Raw genomic sequence first — 17,758 nt, forward strand, 5'->3', positions numbered from 1 at the left:
TTTTTGGCTTCCCAACTTCATCAGAATCAAGGCAAGAAGTCCAGCTCTGCTGTTCACTAAATATATGGCCCTAGGCACATTACATAACTTCCCTGAGGCACAGTTGCCTCTAAAACAAGAAATTATTTGACCTCTAAGATCCCTTTCAACTCTGAAGTTTGTCTTTTAGTCATGTCAGACTCTTTGTGACTCCATTGGGGGTTTTCTTGGCAGAGCTACTACAGTGGTTTGCCATTTCCTTGTCCAACTCATTTTACAGATGAGATAACTGAGGCAAACAGGGTCACACAGCTAGTAAGCATTTGAGCCCACAGTCAAAGGCAGGAGTCTTTAGGCCTGGCACTCTGCACTGCAGTGCCACCTGGCTGTCCCTATTAGATGGGCCATTATGTTGTTTCACCTAGCAGGCTGCGTGAAATCATTCTCACTTGAGGTGTTTCCTTTCCTCACTAGCCCTGTGAGGAAATAGTGAAATAATTATTATTCCCATGTCCCAGTGGAGCAAACAAGCTCTGAAAAATGAAGCCGTTTGTCCTTGAGTGTATATGCAAGTTCAGAACCAGAGCTCTGACTTCCACATGACAAGGAGATCAGGCAGTTTCTGGACTTCCCCTTCTCAGCAGGGACTAGAGTGGAAGGAAGGGAGGGACTCACTAGCTTGGCTTGTATCCCCAAGACCTGGCAGACAGTAGGGGCTCAGGAAGTGCTTCATCTGTCTACAGATCTTGAACAAGAAATGGCCTCTGAGGTTGCTTCTAATTCTGAGAATCTGAAGTCGATTGTCTTTTGCCAAAGTCAATACATATGAGTAGTTGTATTAAAAACACACACACACACACACACACTCACACACACGCACACTCACACATGTGCACAGACATGCAACCTACATTTCCCAATTCTTCTATTCCTCTGCTTGTAGAACTCTGGTGATTGGGCTCTTCCTGCCCAAAGGGCTCTGCTCTGTTATCATGGCAGGTACCTACCCTGATGAGCTAACACCCATCAAAATGTCAAGAGCTGTGAAGGCATCTCCCGCCTGCTGATGTGAGCTGATATCTGGTTCCAGGTCCCCTCCCCTTCTGCAGCCTTTGGCCAATAAGGGAGAACGGTCTGCTAGAAGGCAGCGAACTTGTCCCTTGGGAGACTTCAAAGGGACAATGGAACGAGGGCTAAGGGCGCTGTTCCCTGACCCCTTTGACAAGCCCCTGGTGCTTCCTTACCTCGTGAGGCTTGGAGGAGACTGCCTGCTCCATTCACGGCACCGCCAGGCCCAGCTCTGACTTCTTTGCCATGCTTCTCATTTTTCAGAGTTCGCCACGGATGCTGTGAAAATAAAGCAGGCTTGGTCAGCATCCTTTGAAAAAAGTATTACTATTATTGTGGAAGCATAGAGGGTGAGATGATCAAAAACAGAAAATACTCCCTGCCTTTGGGTTTACAATTTAAATTGGATCTGACAAGCACTTCATAACGTTTAACGTTTCTAAGGCACTTACTAGGTGCCAGGCCCTGCTTAGCACTTGGCAATGATCTCATTTGATTCTCACAACAACAGGTGCTACTATTATCCCCATTTTACAGATAAGGAAACTGATCCAGAGATGAAGGGACCCCTAATCATATCTTACAGCTACTAAGTGTCTTGAGTCCAGAGTTGAATTCAGGTCTTTCTGACGACGGGCCCAGTCCCCGATCTACTACGCCACCTGGCTCCTCCTCCATGCAGAGACTGGTATTGGGTCTAAAGATACAAAGACAAAAAAAATAATCCCTGGCTTTAAGGAATTCACACTGTACCCATTATGTAAACAGAGGATTAAATACGCCATTCATCTGATGAGTGAGTGAGCATCAATAAACTGGGGGGAGCAGGAAAGATTTCTTGTAGGAAGCAGCACTTGAGGAGGGAGAGCATTCCAGGTAGGAGTGACAGCCTGGGCAGAGGCACAGAGGTGGGAGATGGGGTGGTGAGGTCAGGGAACAAGGATGATGATTTTGGCAGAAACCTAAGAGTACGTGAAGGGGAGCAGCACTAGGACTGGGGATTTAAGGACAGAGAACAACAGAGGGTTGATAGGGCCGAGGCTGCAAAGGAGGAAAATGTCACAGGAGCGTTAGACTGGGAGAGATGAAAGGGGGTCAGTGCTCGGGATGACAGGAGATTGTGGTCAGAATGGTTGCATCCTGGAGGAAGGGCACTTACTATGTCCAGTGAGCAAAGGTGTGGATGTCTCCTGTGTGTGAAGGTACAAGTCTTAAGAGCTGAGATTAATGAACTGGGTAGGGATAAGGGGCGGTCGGCAAGGATTTGGATGTAGAATCCAGGTAGAAAAGCAAGGGTTGGAGTATAGAGCAAGTCCCACTCAGTGACCTCCTTAAAGAAAAGGAGATGTGTGACCCTGGGCAAGTCACTTAACCCCAATTGCCTTAGCCAAAAAGAAAAAAAAGAATGGCTCAGGGACCGATGACTGACTTCACAAGGATATGGACTGAAGAGTGAACCTCAGGGTTGCTGAATGATGGCAGCAAGAGGGCCTGGAAATGGCAGTGAGCAACAGAGTCGGCTCGCTTCTCCTGGCCCAAAGATGGTCAAGAACGCCATGGGATGTAGTGGTCCCTGTGGGATTTCCACAAGTTCAGGAAGATGGCTAAGACAAAGGAAAGTGTGTGAGCAACAGAGTGGACATTTCAGAAAGGACAATGGAGGTGGAGGGAAAAGCAGCACAGGGCTGAGCTGGCTGGGGACTGAGGATGACTAGAAGAGAGAAAGGAGTTTTCACCTAGATATTAGAAGAGAAGGTGGGAGTCTGGAGCCAGTGAACAGAAGTAGCAGTTTATCAGGGCTCTTGCACTGTGTCAGAGGTGCCATTCTGCAAGTGGGGAAACTGAGGCAGGCAGTGAAGTGACTTGCCTAGGGTTACACAGGTAGAGTGCCTGAGGCTGAATTTGAATACAGGGTTTCCAACTCCAGGCCCAGCATTCCAGAGTATGGCGCCCTGTAGCAGTGATCACAGAAGGCAGCATTACTATGTTTCTCAGACACTAAGAAAAAAGGGAGATGGGGCTGACCTGTTGTGCTGAGGAATCTGTGCTTCTCAGGTTTGGTGGTCTGGGGAAATGTAATGACGTAGACAGGGCTTCTGGGCCTAGAAACAGGGTCAGCCTCCCAAATCCTGTCCTGGGTTCTGAGATCTGCTTCCTGGGACCAGTAGCCACCCACGGCAAGCAGGAATGAACCCCATCAGCCCTTTGGCCTTTTGTCTAAGACTGAGCCGAGTCGATCCCTTTAGCGCTCCAGAAATGGGTTCGGGGCCGATTCATCCCAGACCAGCACCTGAAAACTCGGCAGAATAGAATTGCAGTTCTACTTTTCCAACACCTGTCCCCTCCCCTCCACTGATTCACTCATCACCTCCTGCCCAGGTTACTCAAATGACTTCTGAGGGGGTCCTTCTCCCTCAGGCAGCACCAGAGCAATCTGTTTCCTCCCCTACTCAAAACCCTCCCGTGGCTCCCTAGTGCCCAGACTGTAAAATACAAACTCCTCAGCCTGACATGCAAGTTCTTCCACATCTGGCCTCAACTTGCCTCTCCACCATTACTTCTCGAGTGCCGATTGATCCAAACTTGGTCAATGGTCTCTTATGTTCTCTTGCACCTATGCCTTCCTCCCCAAGTCAGGCAGGCCCGCCTAATGAGACCTTTCTCTTCGTTTAGAGCCCAGCGTAGATGACATTTCCTACCTGAAGCCTTTCTAAGTCACTTCCTCCCATTGTCCTAGAACCCTCACCTGGACTGTCCCATTCTGTAGCGTCTTACTTATGTTATTCAGGCTCGTTTCCCCATCCACCCTTATTTTACCCAAGTTCCTTAGGGTCATGGGGTTTAGAACTAAAAAGACCCCTAATCATCTTCAGTGTCCTCATTTTGCAACAGAGGTAGTAAGGAGCAAGCCGGGTCTGGAACTAAGAAGCTCCGAGCCCAAAGCTGGTGCTTGAGGGCAGAGAGGAGCATCAGTTAAAGCAGCCTGCCTGCATTCACTTGAGAGCCCCCCACAGAGGATCCAGTGTCCCACGCAAACATGCCTTTCTACCTTGATGTCCATCTTCCCAGGGTGGATGGTGTTATGTTCCCCACATTCACAACCTACTCCGCCATCTTCCTCAGATCCACCCCCCCTCCACATTTACCAGATTCCAGGGATTCCCCATTGCCTTTAGGATTAAATGTAAAATCCACGCTGTGAAAGTTCTCCAAACCCAGTTCCTTCTTACCTTTCCATGCACTGTGGGCCAATGAACGCTGGGAAAGGCACTCCATTTCCCAACTGCAGAATCTCCACTGGCTGTCCCCCGGGGACCCGGAATTCTGCCTTCTGCTTTCTGGCTTCCTTCACATCTTGCTACAGGCACACTTTCTACAAGAAGCTTTTTTTGTTCCCTTTTAATGCTAGGGCCCTCTCTCTCGAGATGACCTCCAATTTATCCTGCATCCTCAATACATGATAGTTTATATGTTGACTCCTCCCTCAGAGCAAGGACTCCTTGAGTGCAGACCGGCTCGTCTCTTTTCTTATTGCTAACACAGTACTTGGCACACAGTCGGTGTTTAATCCATGCTGGCTGACCTAATAAGTACAATGTGAGAGTGCTTCCCCACTGGTACCCTTTGAATGTAAGGAGAAAGTGAGGAAGGCTTCCAGTATGGGGTGGAATCTCTGTGGTGAATTGATGGGAAGACACGAACGAACAAGAGATGCAGAGGATGGAGGGACCGACCGTTCCGAATTGACAAGATCATAGATTCTATTTCATGGGCTGCCAAATTGACCCAGTGGCCTTTTCTGTTCTTAGGTGCCAGGGTTTGTTGAGGAGACCTAGTGGGGCTTTAGAGAAGAATCAGGGCCTTTTAATAGGTGTGTTTAAGGGAAATGCTTTAGCTAGAAATCTCCAAGGTACTAGCAAGCAGGGACAAGACAAGCTGCCAGAGTCCCTCAGAGTAGAGCTAGGACATCTCCAAACTAACGACTCCAGAGGGAGCCTAGGAAGGTGCAAGAAAAACCTAGAGGCCTTAGGAATTCATGGGCAAGTCACAACAGGTGGAAAGTGACCACAATGATCTGACAATGCCGGGGGCACAGCAGCTCGTTCCATTTGCAGGCCTGTTGCTAAAGATCACAGGGATCTACAGGAGTGGCTCCAAGACCTGAGGGGATCAAGTGTTTTTGAGGGAGAAAAGGAGTCTTGTTTAGGAAGGCTTCATCGACAGTCACAAGCAGAAAGGTGGAAGTTACTGGACATAGACGACATGGAGGAGGGAGGTTTTGGGGGAGCAAGAGAAGAATGGGCCGGGAGGGGGAATACCAGGAAAAAGAAGGGACGTGGCTTGAGAACAGACAGCATGTCTTAGGCAGATTGTTGTTTCTAAGAGAAGGTGCGTTTGCTAAACAGGGCCCACTCCGAAGCTTTTCCTTGAAGAATCAGCAAGGCAGAGCTCATGCTTTCTGACAGAATCCTTGAGAACCTAGGGTCATCTAAATTTATACCACTATGTGTTGGGAGCCGCAATCTCGAAGCTGATTGGCAAAGGCCAGCACTGAGATCAAAGGTGCACAGCACTCATGCAGGAACAACATTTCCTTCTGTAATTCTCATTAGTGAACTACTATTTCCTATATTATTTATAATTGGTTTGATTACAGCACTAAAACATTCTCTAAAAAAATCTGGTGACAAGGGGAATTTGGGTGAGTTAACTAGAAATGATTCCACAGGCATATTCTGTCCTAATAAAAGTAATCTCTTACTGAGACAAATGAGAAAGAAGAGAAGACCAGGGAGAGCTATCGGAGAGAATCCAAAGTCCAGGAAATAATGATGGTTACCAATTTAGACGTAGAAGAGATCAGTATGTGTAGGAACCAAAAAATGGTTAAAAGTATAACTAGGAATTGCCCTAAAATGCCTATGTACACGCTTCCAAGTCAGGGAAATAGAGGAATCAAACAATCCATAGAATTGACAAAGAAGACATAAGTAAACTAACAAAATTCACTGACATTTAACCTTGTAAAATATTTACTTTTCATTATTGGCTTTGTATAATGTAACCAATAATGAACATTTAACCATAGAAAACTTGCTCAAATATTAAATGTCAAATGTAGTAACATATAAAGGTCAATAAGTCAGACACATGTCTGAAGACTGTTGATTTAAAGTCTATGATCATGATCTAGTATAAAAATAAAGCCTGGGGGGCAGCTAGGTGGCACAGTGGATAGAGCACCAGCCCTGAAGTCAGGAGGACCCGAGTTCAAATCTGGCCTCAGACACTTACACTTCCTAGCTGTGTGACCCTGGGCCAGTCACTTAACCCCAGCCTATAAATAAATGAAGAAAGAAAGAAAGAAAGAAAGAGAGAGAGAGAGAGAGAGAGAGAGAGAGAGAGAGAGAGAGAGAGAGAGAGAAAGAAAGAAAAGAAAGAAAGAAAGAAAGAAAGAAAGAAAGAAAGAAAGAAAGAAAGAAAGAAAGAAAGAAAGAAAGAAAGAAAGAAAGAAAGAAAGAAAGAAAGCCTGAAGGAGCCTGAGAGAAGTAGGAGCATCACTTTCATAAGTTCCTCACTGAAACTACCCTACGACTCCTGTCTTCCTTTGATGCCGACCCTATTCCTCCTGCTCAGCCTCCTGGACCCCCTGCAGAGGCTGGACCCCTGCAACTATGGAAGAGAGGGGAAAGGGATCAAGCATTGCGATGACATTATTATATTATAGAAATATTCTCTCACTAGGATATTGGCGCTGTTATTACCCCCTTTTCACAGTGGAGAAAACTTGCCCAAGGTCATACAGCTAGTAAGGGCCTGCATTTGAACTCAGGGCTTCCCAACTTCAAGTCCAGTGCTGTATGCACTGTGGGGCCCCTTGGCAGCCATGGGGCATTAAGGAAGAACTGCTGTTCTTGAAAAAACATCTGGATATACCTTCTTTACCATTTTGATTCCAAGCATTGATACAGAGTTCACAAAATAAATAAAGCATTAGATGTCCGACACTCAGAAAATCACATTTATCACAGTTTATTTTCTCCCTTCAACCATGATAATATGATAGCCAAATTTGGTTTTCACCGGAGGATCTGTGTACACAGGCTTGTCCAAGCTGCTGATAGGCAAGGAAAAGGCTACTTCTTGGAATGGGCCTACCATGGAGCCTCTTGACATCCAGCCCAAATCTCCCTAAAAAAAAAAAAAAAGCCAAAAGAAATCAATTAGAAGCTAGACACTTGCTATCCTCCTCAAAGAAAAATATAAGACCCTGCATTTTCTAGGAAGAAGAACGCTCCTGATGAAGCCCTGTAGCTCTATGGGAGTCCTCATCAGAGGTGGAAGGCTCTGTCTCTTCTTCAGTTCAGCGGAGCCCCCAGAGAGGCCTCAAGCAAAGCTCCAAGGCAGCTATGAAGAACTGGAGGAGACTGGCCCTGTCCAAGCCCCTTTTCAGCTTCCCCACAGGGGGCGATACGTTTGAGCCCAAAGAGGAGAATCACTTCTTTGGCTGCTCACTCTCTGCCCACTTCCCCTTCCTTAATTCTGGCCTGAGACTTGTACGAGCTACCTATTCTGCCACCACAGTGTTTACTGGCGTCCTGTGCCCCCACATTTAGGAGATAGGTACCCCCTGCCGGGCTTTGTCTTCACTGTACTCCGAGGCAACTTCATTGAATCTTACTCCAGCCTTGAGTTTTTCCATGGCCTCCATGATTCTGCCATGCTTTTCACACAGAATATGTCGGACCTATACGACAAAAAGAGGAAGCCACAGTACTTGCTATTACCTCAAACCATTCCCCACAGTACAAGAAGCCATTTTGTTATCCACTTATCTATTATTAACTGTGTATATACGAGGGGGGGAGGGGGAAGGATACTAGTTACTGGAAAAGTAAAATTCAAGAAGCCATATTAAATTGTACTGTCTGGTTATTGACAGATTTTAGCAGAAACCTCTAAGGATGTCTAAAAGCTGAACTGGTATTTTCCTGGCGAGGAGGGTGAATGACACTAGCCACTCCAGTTAAACACACACTCTCGACCAGCAGCCTCATGATTATCTTTTGGCTTTTATCAATTACTGTGTTATTTAGAGGACCAGGGTTATCTCATAACCAATTCCTGGAAATCCCCAGTAGCTTTGTAAAGATAAATCAAGTCCCTTTTCCCCAGTATTTCTTGCTCCTGCAACACCACTGCTGCAATTTTACGAATTGTTATGAACTGACAGAGCTAATTTTTTTAAACCATATTCTGATCTGGCACTTTAATCAGAATGACTCACAGGAGACAAGGCTTCCCAAGAATCAAAGGAGGGGAAGGGGGCTATACAACTGAAAATTGGTTTTAATTCTATTTTTAAGACTTAATCCAACTGGCATAGGTTTTAAGAGGTTTTTTCCAAACTCCTTACCTTTATAACTTCATTCTGGCCCTCCATTTAAAAAAGTTTTGCCTAAAAGCCAAGCTTGTATTGCAATCCCCTTCACTTGGGGCTCCGTTCTGTTATGAACGGACTCTCTACCCTTGCAGTGTCTACACTTGTAACCTCACTCTCTATCCCACTTAGCCCAAAGTCCAGGTCCTTTGTAACTTTACCCACCATCCACTGAACTCCAATTTAAGTTTATTCAGCCAAAGCCATTACAGACTATTTATTCCCTTAGCCTGGGAACCTTTGCCTTATGACTCAAACCACATGTCTTGGCTGTGACTAAGGGGGTTTCAGAAGGGGAAGTGTGAATGATGTGAGTTCCATTCCGAATACGTCATAGACAGCCGATTGGAAAAAGACTCATCTACGCTGCTCAAGATCTTGCTCTGTCACTTTATTAATTGTTATAAAAGACCCTGTCAGGTCTCGCCAATTTATTGGTTACTGCTAACCTAAGAAATCAGCTGAGGGGAGGGGGAAAGACTAAGGGATGGTTCTCTGGGAGGGAAAAGGGAGGTGATATAAAAACAAAAGTCACTGAGAAGAGGAAAGAAAAAACGACTTTTTGAGTCAGCCCTGAGCCCACTCTCTACCGCAGGAAAATTTGCCAAAAGCTTAACTTAAATGGAGGAAAAGGATACCTTGCTATGGTGAGGGGATGCCGGGAGCAGTAAAGTGACAGTAATTTGCCTTAAATTGGGAAGAAAGGGGCAAGCATGTCTAGAGCCCTACTAGGCTAAGGCACTTTACAAATATGATCTCGCTGGATCCTCACAACCTTGAACCTTAGAAGATTGGGGCTATCATTATCCCCATTTTACAGTGGAAGAAACTGAGACAGAGATTCGGTGACCTGCTCAGGGACACAGAGCAAGGAAATGTCTGAGATTGGATTTGAATTCAGGTCTTCCTGATGGACTCTAAGCCTGGGGCCCTCCCTAGCCATCTCTTAATTCCAAAGCAGAAGCTCCAAGGAAGGGCCAGAAATGTCACCAGCAAGAGGATTGATGAGTTCAGAGAGCGAAGAAAGACTAGGCGTGACTACACCATCGACAAGCCCTCAATGAGCTCAGTCTGTTGGAATTTTCCTTTCTGTCTGCATAAATATATATTTATTATATACAAATATAAAGTAGATAGAATTGATATATGTTGTAAAATTATATGGAAGTATAAATATAGCTAAAAGTAGCCTCAGGCAGCACAAAGATAAAGGCCACTCATTCAGGGGAAACTGGAGCTCTGAAGCTCGCCTTGCTCTTTGTCATTTACAAATTCGATTGTGGGGGGTTTTGTGATTGTTCTCATCCCTGACAGTGTGGGGAATGTTTTCAGGGCTCTGCTCACTTCCTTTTGCATCATCAGTTCATGGAGATCCTTCCCTTAATTGATCACACTCATCATGTCTTCTAGTACAGTGAAATCCCATGACCTTCAGTTCCCATTCTGATGGGGATCAACTCTGTTTTCAATTCTTTGCTAGTACAAAACGTGCCGCTAGTCTGCTTTCAGAGAGGCTCGGAGAGACTTACATGAACTCATGCTGAGTGAAGTGAGCAGAAGCAGGAGATCACTGTACACGGCAACAGCAGGATTATGGTATGATCCACTGTGATGGCCTTAGCTCTTCTCATCAACACAGTGATCCAAGACAATTTCAAGAGACTTGGATGGAAGATGCCATCTGCACCCAGAGAAATAACTCCGGACACTGAATACAGATCAAAGCAGACTATTTTCACTTTGTTTTTCTCTAGATTTTTCCCTTTTTTTTTTTCCACAATATGACCGACATAGAAGCACATCTGAAATGATTGTACATGTATAGCCTGTATCACATTGCTTGCTATCTTAGAGAGGGGAAAAAATCCAGAAGTCAAATCTTGCAGAAATGAATGTTGAAAACTATCTTTATATGTAATTGGAAAAAATAAAATACTATTTATTACGTGAAAAAAAAATAGTGCTGCTATCAACATTTCCTGTACATGGGGACTTTTTTTTTTGTCTGATCATATTGAGGTACGTATATTGGTTCTCTGGATAAAAAGGCATGGGAAATTTTACTCACCTTCTTAGTATGATTGTAGGTTTCATTCTAGAATGGAGAGACTAATTCACAGCTCATATTAATGTACCTGTCTTTATGACTAAGCTCAATACATCTGATGTGTAGGGTTTCTTAAGCCGTGGTAAAACTTGGTCAGAAGACAAAAATGAGATCACTGTAACTCACCTTTACTGAATTTCCACCACCTTTGGGACCCTGAGCCTTCTTATCTGCACCCTCACTCCCAGAAGCTGCTCCCCCTTTATAAAAAAAAGGACACTTATTTAGATGTCATGTGATTTCCTTTACCCCATGGGCCCCCCCTTCCCCCAAGTCACGAAAGCTTGCAAGCATCAAAACCAGAAAGCAATGGCTGGCAGGAGTGCACATGGCTTTAAACACTCCCATAGTTTTAATAGTTTATATATATATATATGTGTGTGTGTGTGTGTGTGTGTGTGTGTGTGTGCGTGTACGTATATATATATATATATACGTACACGCACACACACACACACATATCTTTGCTACAATTTGGGGGGGGGGGAGTATATACTCAAGTGACAGTGAGAAAAAATTTAGAAGCATCAATCCAGCTTTTTAAAAGTAGGTTTTCTTTTCCTGAAATCCGAACTGCTCTAGAAGATCAGTGTTTCTACTCCCATCTACTTGTCCCTATTTTCCAATTCCAAACAAAACAGGTTCAACTTCCTGAATACAGTGCCCAGACTTCGATCTATAGGTACATCCTTTCTCATGTGACCAAAAATCCACAGCTCCACAGACTAGGGAGGTACTTGACCGAAGTAACAGTTCCAGAAGATGGCCACTATCAAGAACCAAGAATACCAGGTAGAAGCAGCTAGGATAATTGGAAAGATTACATAAAACTGTTTTAAGTCAGCAGTTTCTGGAAGGTAAAAAAGTAGAGATTTGGTTCAAATCAAATTTGTTAAAACACTTTGCAGATCGTAGCACTTTTAACATCCACAAAGTGTTTTAACAAATGTGCTCACGTTTGGTCCTGGGGAGGTGCTATTATTACCCAGACTCGACAAGCCCAAGTTCCTGATTTCAGGCCCCAAGTTCTGTCTATTGCCTTTCTGCACCATCTTGTGGCCTCCAAATGTCATTCTCCTAATGTACATTCTTCACAACTTCACTATTAGATGTAAGATTTCTTTTTTATTATTATAGCTTTTTAATATACGGAACATAAATGGGTAGCTTTTCAGCATTGACCCTTGCAAAACCTTCTATTCCAAATTATCCCCTCCTTCCCCCCACTCCCTCCCCTAGATGGCAGGCAATCCCATACATGTTAAATATATTAAAGTATATGTTAAATCCAATATATGTGTACATATTTATACAGTTCTCTTGCTGCACAAGAAAAATCGGATCTAGAAAGAAGGTAAAAATAACCTGACAAGAAAACCAAAACCGCAAGCAAACAATAACAGAAATACTGGAAATGCTATGCTGTGGTCCACACTCATTTCCCAGAGTTCTTTTGCTGGGTGTAGCTGCTTCTGTTCATTACTCATCAATTGGAACTGATTTGAATAAGATTCCTTTTTCAAAAAATTGTTTTATGGATGCCTTGTTTTTTTACATCAAGGCCATTTTGGGATACTTTCTCTCAAATCCACACACCCAAGCAGAAATCCACAAAATGAGCCTTTTTTCGAAATAAGAAAGCTAGAAAAAAATCAACCAATACAGGGACCATAATTATCAGTGTATGCAACACTTTCTATGCAGTACCTGAACATCTCCAAGGAGACGAGAACAGAATTCTTTTTAAAAGACTTTTGAAATCACAGAAGGAGAATCACTTCTAAGACACCAAATTAACATGAATATTCGACACTGAAATTCTTAGAACTAAAATGTACTCAGGCACATTTTTCTGCCAAAATAAATGTGTAGTTTTAAAAGACGAACACGCAAATCTTACGTCATTTTACCACAAAGGCAATAACTACCCCCAAAATCCTAACAATCAAATAAACCTACAAAATGATGTATTGAATATTACATAAAATCCTCAGCATTTAACAAAGTAGAATCTGATGAATTATTAGATACCAGTGCGGCGTTGCGGGGCCGGGAAAAGAACAAGAGAGCGTAAGATAAGGAAGGAAGGGGCTGGAACGCAAGCGTTAAGCCTCTGAGTACTTTGAATTTGATTTTAGAGACACTAGGGCAGGAAACGCACGAATCACTGGCTCCAGGTTCTCTCGAATCGTCTTACCTTTTCCTCCTTTGCCAGAACTCTTCCCTTTAGGCGCCATCTTCCACTTTCCCGTACTCCCCCGACTCTGTATCCAGTTGCCGAATGGGGTCGAAGGTCTCCTCCTAGGGGTGTTGCAAGCTATGCCGGAAGAAAATAATCACCGTATGAGGGTCGCTTTAGCTCAATGGCAATCAGGCAGTAGTTAAGACAGCCACTAGCGTCTGGGTCCTTCGGTATGCTTACTAAATCCAGGTTAGGGGCCTTCCTGCAGTTTCTCTTCCGGGGCGTGAGGACGCAACCGCGCCGGACGCACGTTCCCGCCCCTCGACGCACGCCCCGCCCCTCTACGTCAAGAGGAAACTTCGATCGATCGATTGCTTTGGTCTTAGACCTCATCGAACGGCTTTCTCTTTCTTGAGTTTTCTCAGTGTCTCCCTCTTGTGGTTAATGTGAGAATTTTTCAATGACTTCACATATATAATTTGCCTTCTACAGGAGGGAGAAGAATTTTGAACTGACCAAATTGAAATGAATACTAACCAAAGAAAAAATAAAATTAATCTTTTACCTTACCTGGAACTGGAGGGAGCTTAGAGGCCACCGAGTCCAAACCCATTTGTTTCCGGAGGAGGAAACTGAGGCTCAGGGAGGGGAGGCTAGCAAGCGGCTGGGGAAGGGCTTCTGTGCCTCCGGGCACTCGATCGTTCCTGGGATCTCTGTGAAGACCTTGCTTCCTTTGGATCTTAGAGCAGCCCAGGGCAGCGCGTTTTCCGGTCGGCAGGATCACGTTGGCCATCTTCCTGCCGAGTGCCCACGGTCACGGTCCGGTATCAATGCGCGTCGGCGCATTGATTAAGCACCTACTGTTTGCCGGCACCGTGCTAAATCCTGGGGATACACAAAGAGGCAAAAGGCAGTATCTGCCTTAAGCTCACCGTCGGGGGGGGGGGGTGCGGTGGGGGTGGAACCAAGAGGAAATGATTAGGAGAGAGAAAGCGCCGGATACTTGGCAAAGCCCCCCTCCCCCCTTCAGTCCATTTCACTTTCTTGGCATGGAATCACCTCCCTGCCGCCGTGGGCCTCCCAACAACAGGATCACTGAAGCGAGTCCACGGAGGCAGGGGCTGAGCTGGCAGGAGGGACACATTAGGATGATGTCCTGGAACTGTGTCCCCCTGATGGTTGCCGGGAGTGGGGGTGGGGGAGGGGACCTGGATTAGAAAAAGCCTGAATGTCCGCCCCTCCCGGCCTCTGGGAGGGTCTCCCACAAGAATTGGGTCCTTCAGTTCACTTGGAGATCTTGGCCTGGAGCATAATCACCACTTCTTTTTTTCCTGAGGCCATGTGGGGCTAAGTGACTTGCCCAGGGTCACACAGTGTTAAGTGTCGGATTTGAACTCAGGTCCTCCTGACTTCAGGACTGCTGCTCTAACCACTGCGCCACCTTGCTGCCCCATCACCACCCAGTATTGACCTGGAAATTAGCCCCTCAAACACTCCCTAGCCCCGGGCCGTAGAAACCTAAATAAAATCAAGCCTCTGTATCCCCTATTTTCCTAATCAGGCCCCCTGACACTTCTGCCAATTTTGGCAAACCCTGCTGCTTGGAGAGTGGATCACAAAAACAGCGCCCCCCCTGGCTGTCAGGGGAGCTTGTCCCTCCACAATGAAAGGCTATGAGCACCCGAAGGAGCTTTGGCCACTTGATCCCCTGAGGTTGACTGAATAGGGGGTGGGGGGAGGATGATAAGGTCAGCTCCGGGCTTTTGGAAGATCCCTGAATAGAAGATGGAGAGACTCCAAAGGGAAGGCCCCAGGGTTCTAGCTTTGAGGCAACACCAATTTAGAGCATTAACTCCTATAATCAGTCACTCCCTTGAAACCCTCAGTGTTGTGATATTGTGCCACAGTTCCCTTTTTTTTTGTCCTGTCTCAGTTTCCCCAATTTGTCCTGCCTCAATCTCCCTGGTCAATAAATGCCGAGTGGATCGTGGTAAAGGCAAAGGAGAAATCCAGGTAAAGATGACTGGGAAGATTGCAGGGGGCAGAGAGCGGGATCCAGGAGGAACCAGAACCCATGCCTTTAAAAGAGAGATGGCCATGAGGAGGATGTGTACTCTGGGCATCTTCAGACCTTCCTCTCTTCTCCTGTAATGCCGGGGGAAACTGAGGCAAGCCAGAGATTAGAGAGTTTTTAATATTTTCTTTGGGTTTCTGGGAGGGAGAGATTTTCCGGGCCCAAAGGATCCATTTTGGTCCCGGGGACTGATGTCTCAAAGCACCTGCAGCAAATGTGAGATTCCAGATGCTTTATGGGAGGGAGAATAAAGACACAAAGAGGGGAGGTGGCAGAGTGAGCACCGGGAAGGGCTGGAGTCATGATGTCTAAGATACAGCATCTTCCTCCTTATCGGAATTAAACATTTACAATTTATAACCTTAGAGGAGCCAGCCCTAAATTATATCAGTCCTAATGGTCAGGAGGGCAGGGTTGTCGTGACCAGGGGGGTTGAGGCAGAACAATTAAAGGAACTGAGGCAGGACAATTTAGGGAAACTGAGGCAGGACAATTAGGGATAGTGAATCAGGACAGTAAAAGTGAACATCACAACACATGACGGTTTCATAGGATTCCTCGTCCATTTGGACTCAAACTTTCCATTAATTCAGTTAAGTCATTAACCCTTACTGTTACACCTTGTAATCCTAACACCTTACTACCTTCCTTCTGGAGAAACTCAATGGACGGCAAGCTTATATATACATATAGCTTAATATGCAATGGCAGCAAAAGCTCAGAGGAACTGAATTCAGAGCAGTGATTCTTTCTTGTTCCCCCCAAATCCCTTAATCACTGCCGATTCGTTAAGCACCTTTAGGACCTTTAATTGGGAGTAGGGAAAGGATTCCCCTCTCCTCTAGGGAAGACAGAAACCCCTCAGGAAATTCTTGCAGAATGGCTGTGGCCAAAAAGAAATCCCATCATCCTTTGTTTTGACTTTAATTTCTCTATTTTCAAAATAATTTTCTATTTGAATGATTCACTTGAATTTTCGAACAACAAAAAAGGTGAAAATCCTCCACTTTGATCACATTGTCTCCATCATTCTGTCTCTGGATCACGTGGTATTTTCCATCCCAAATCCATTGGAATTCCCATAATATCTTCCGCCACATCAGACACATCTCAAAGTGAACCACCGTTGACTTTTTCCGATTAGAAACTGGCCCAGAATTTTTTTTTTGGTTTAAAAACATTTTATTTTGTTCTATTTTTAAATAATCAACATTAATTTTCTCTCCCTTCCATTTCTCTGTATAGCCATGTCTCTTTGGACATCTAGAGTCTATCACCTCTGTCGCAGAACCCATCACCACATCACAATTTGATTCAAGTCCTGAATTATTTCAATCATTAGTCTTTATTGTACTTTATTACTTGATTCTATAGTCTTTCCTGATTATGGACACCCATTGTGTTGTAACCTTCTGGAGTTTCCAGATCTTTTATGCCTTGATTATTTGCTGTTTATACTCTTAGAATTAATTTTGTCTCCACATAGAGGTCAGATGATTTGTATTACATTTGGAACGCCTTTCCCCCCCCCCTCCATAGCAGAATGCCTAAAAATAAGAAGTATTATGGCTAGTAGAGATCTCTTTTCAGATAATAGAATTTAAGGGTTCTATCTGCTCAGTGGCTAGGGAAAGAAAAAGATTTCTTCCCTAGTCTGGCAGCTCTGAGTTTACATTTTCCACATAACTAGTTCCCCACAATAGTAGGGAAAAGAACAAATGTCAATTCCTGAGACTAACTGCCCTGTACTTTAAAGAAAGAAAAAAAAAACTCCCATGAGCTCCCATTAAGCCAAGTGATGAACAAAAGAGACCTTCCCTTATTATCTTCCTTCTTAGAAATAAACTTCTCTGGGGCAGCTAAGTGGTACAGTAGATAGAGCACCAGTTCTGAAGTTAGGAAGACCTGAATTCAAATGTGGCCTCAGACATAATACTTCCTAGTTGTGTGACCCTGGGCAAGTCATTTAACCCCAATTGCCTTAGCAAAAAAAAAAAAAAAAAAAAAAAAAAAAAAAAAAAAAAAAAAAAAAGCTTCTCTACAGTAGGGACGGTTTTATTGTTTGTATTTGTATACCCAGTGTTCAGCACAGTGCCTGACACACAATACCTGTTTAACAAATGCTTGTTAATTTATTGATGGAAAGAGTACTGCATTTGGAGTCCTAGAAACTGAGTTTGAATCCTGACTCATTTTCTACCAGCCTCTGATTTGGAATCTATTTTGAGCTTAGTAGATTGGAGATATTTCTTATAAACAGTATATTGTTTTGTTTTGTTTTTTTGTTTTTTTACATGGATTCCTTTATTCATAATGGGCTTTCTGTATATGAGGTGCAAGAGTGCACTGAAGTCCTATAATAAAGCCCAAAAATCACTAGAAGAAACAGCAAAAAAAAAATTGATAAAATTTGTGGGAATTTAAGGTGTGTTGTTTTTTTTTAAACAGTATATGGTTGGATTTTGGATTTTGACTCATTCGGTGACTTGTATTTTATTAGGAAAGTTTAAGCCATTCACATTCATTACTCCAATTGTTTTCTTTTTAACTTATCTCATTGTCTTTTCTTGTGCAGCAAGATAACTCTATAAATATGTCTACATATATTGGATTTAACATATATTTTATCATGTATGGGACTACCTGCCATCTAGGGGAGGCGTGGGGGGAAGGAGGGGAAAAGTTGGAACAGAAGGTTTTGCAAGCAAGGGTCAATGTTGAAAAATTGCCCATGCATTTGTTTTGTCAATAAAAAAATAAATAGGGGGCAGCTAGGGGGCTCAGTGGATAGAGCACCAGCCTTGAATTCAGGAGGACCCGAGTTCAAATGTGGTCTCAGACACTTAACACTTCCTAGCTGGATGACCCTGGGCAAGTCACTTAACCCCAGCCTCAGGGGGAAAAAAA

At 44.3% G+C, this 17,758-nt stretch overlaps 1 protein-coding gene across 2 annotated transcripts; it reads right to left on the minus strand.

The window, feature by feature from the left end:
* Positions 1–2,825: 2,825 nt before the first annotated feature.
* PIN4 (peptidylprolyl cis/trans isomerase, NIMA-interacting 4) lies at positions 2,826–13,479 on the minus strand. Of its 2 annotated transcripts, none has more exons than XM_074277684.1 (5): positions 12,793–13,011; positions 10,722–10,795; positions 7,676–7,795; positions 7,132–7,239; positions 2,826–2,999 (listed from the first exon to the last, which is right to left on the minus strand). In XM_074277684.1, the coding sequence occupies exons 1-5, from the start codon at positions 12,830–12,832 to the stop codon at positions 2,841–2,843; spliced, it is 501 nt and encodes a 166-aa protein (XP_074133785.1). In that variant the 5' UTR covers positions 12,833–13,011; the 3' UTR covers positions 2,826–2,840. The 2 variants fall into 2 exon arrangements, with proteins under 2 accessions (XP_074133785.1, XP_074133784.1); XM_074277683.1 differs by lacking the exon at positions 2,826–2,999 and adding an exon at positions 13,348–13,479 and having other exon boundaries at positions 7,065–7,239; positions 12,793–12,912.
* Between the last annotated feature and the right edge of the window lie 4,279 nt (positions 13,480–17,758).

The sequence above is a fragment of the Sminthopsis crassicaudata genome, chromosome X (assembly GCF_048593235.1).
Source record: "Sminthopsis crassicaudata isolate SCR6 chromosome X, ASM4859323v1, whole genome shotgun sequence".
In the NCBI taxonomy this organism is placed as follows: Eukaryota; Metazoa; Chordata; class Mammalia; order Dasyuromorphia; family Dasyuridae; genus Sminthopsis; species Sminthopsis crassicaudata.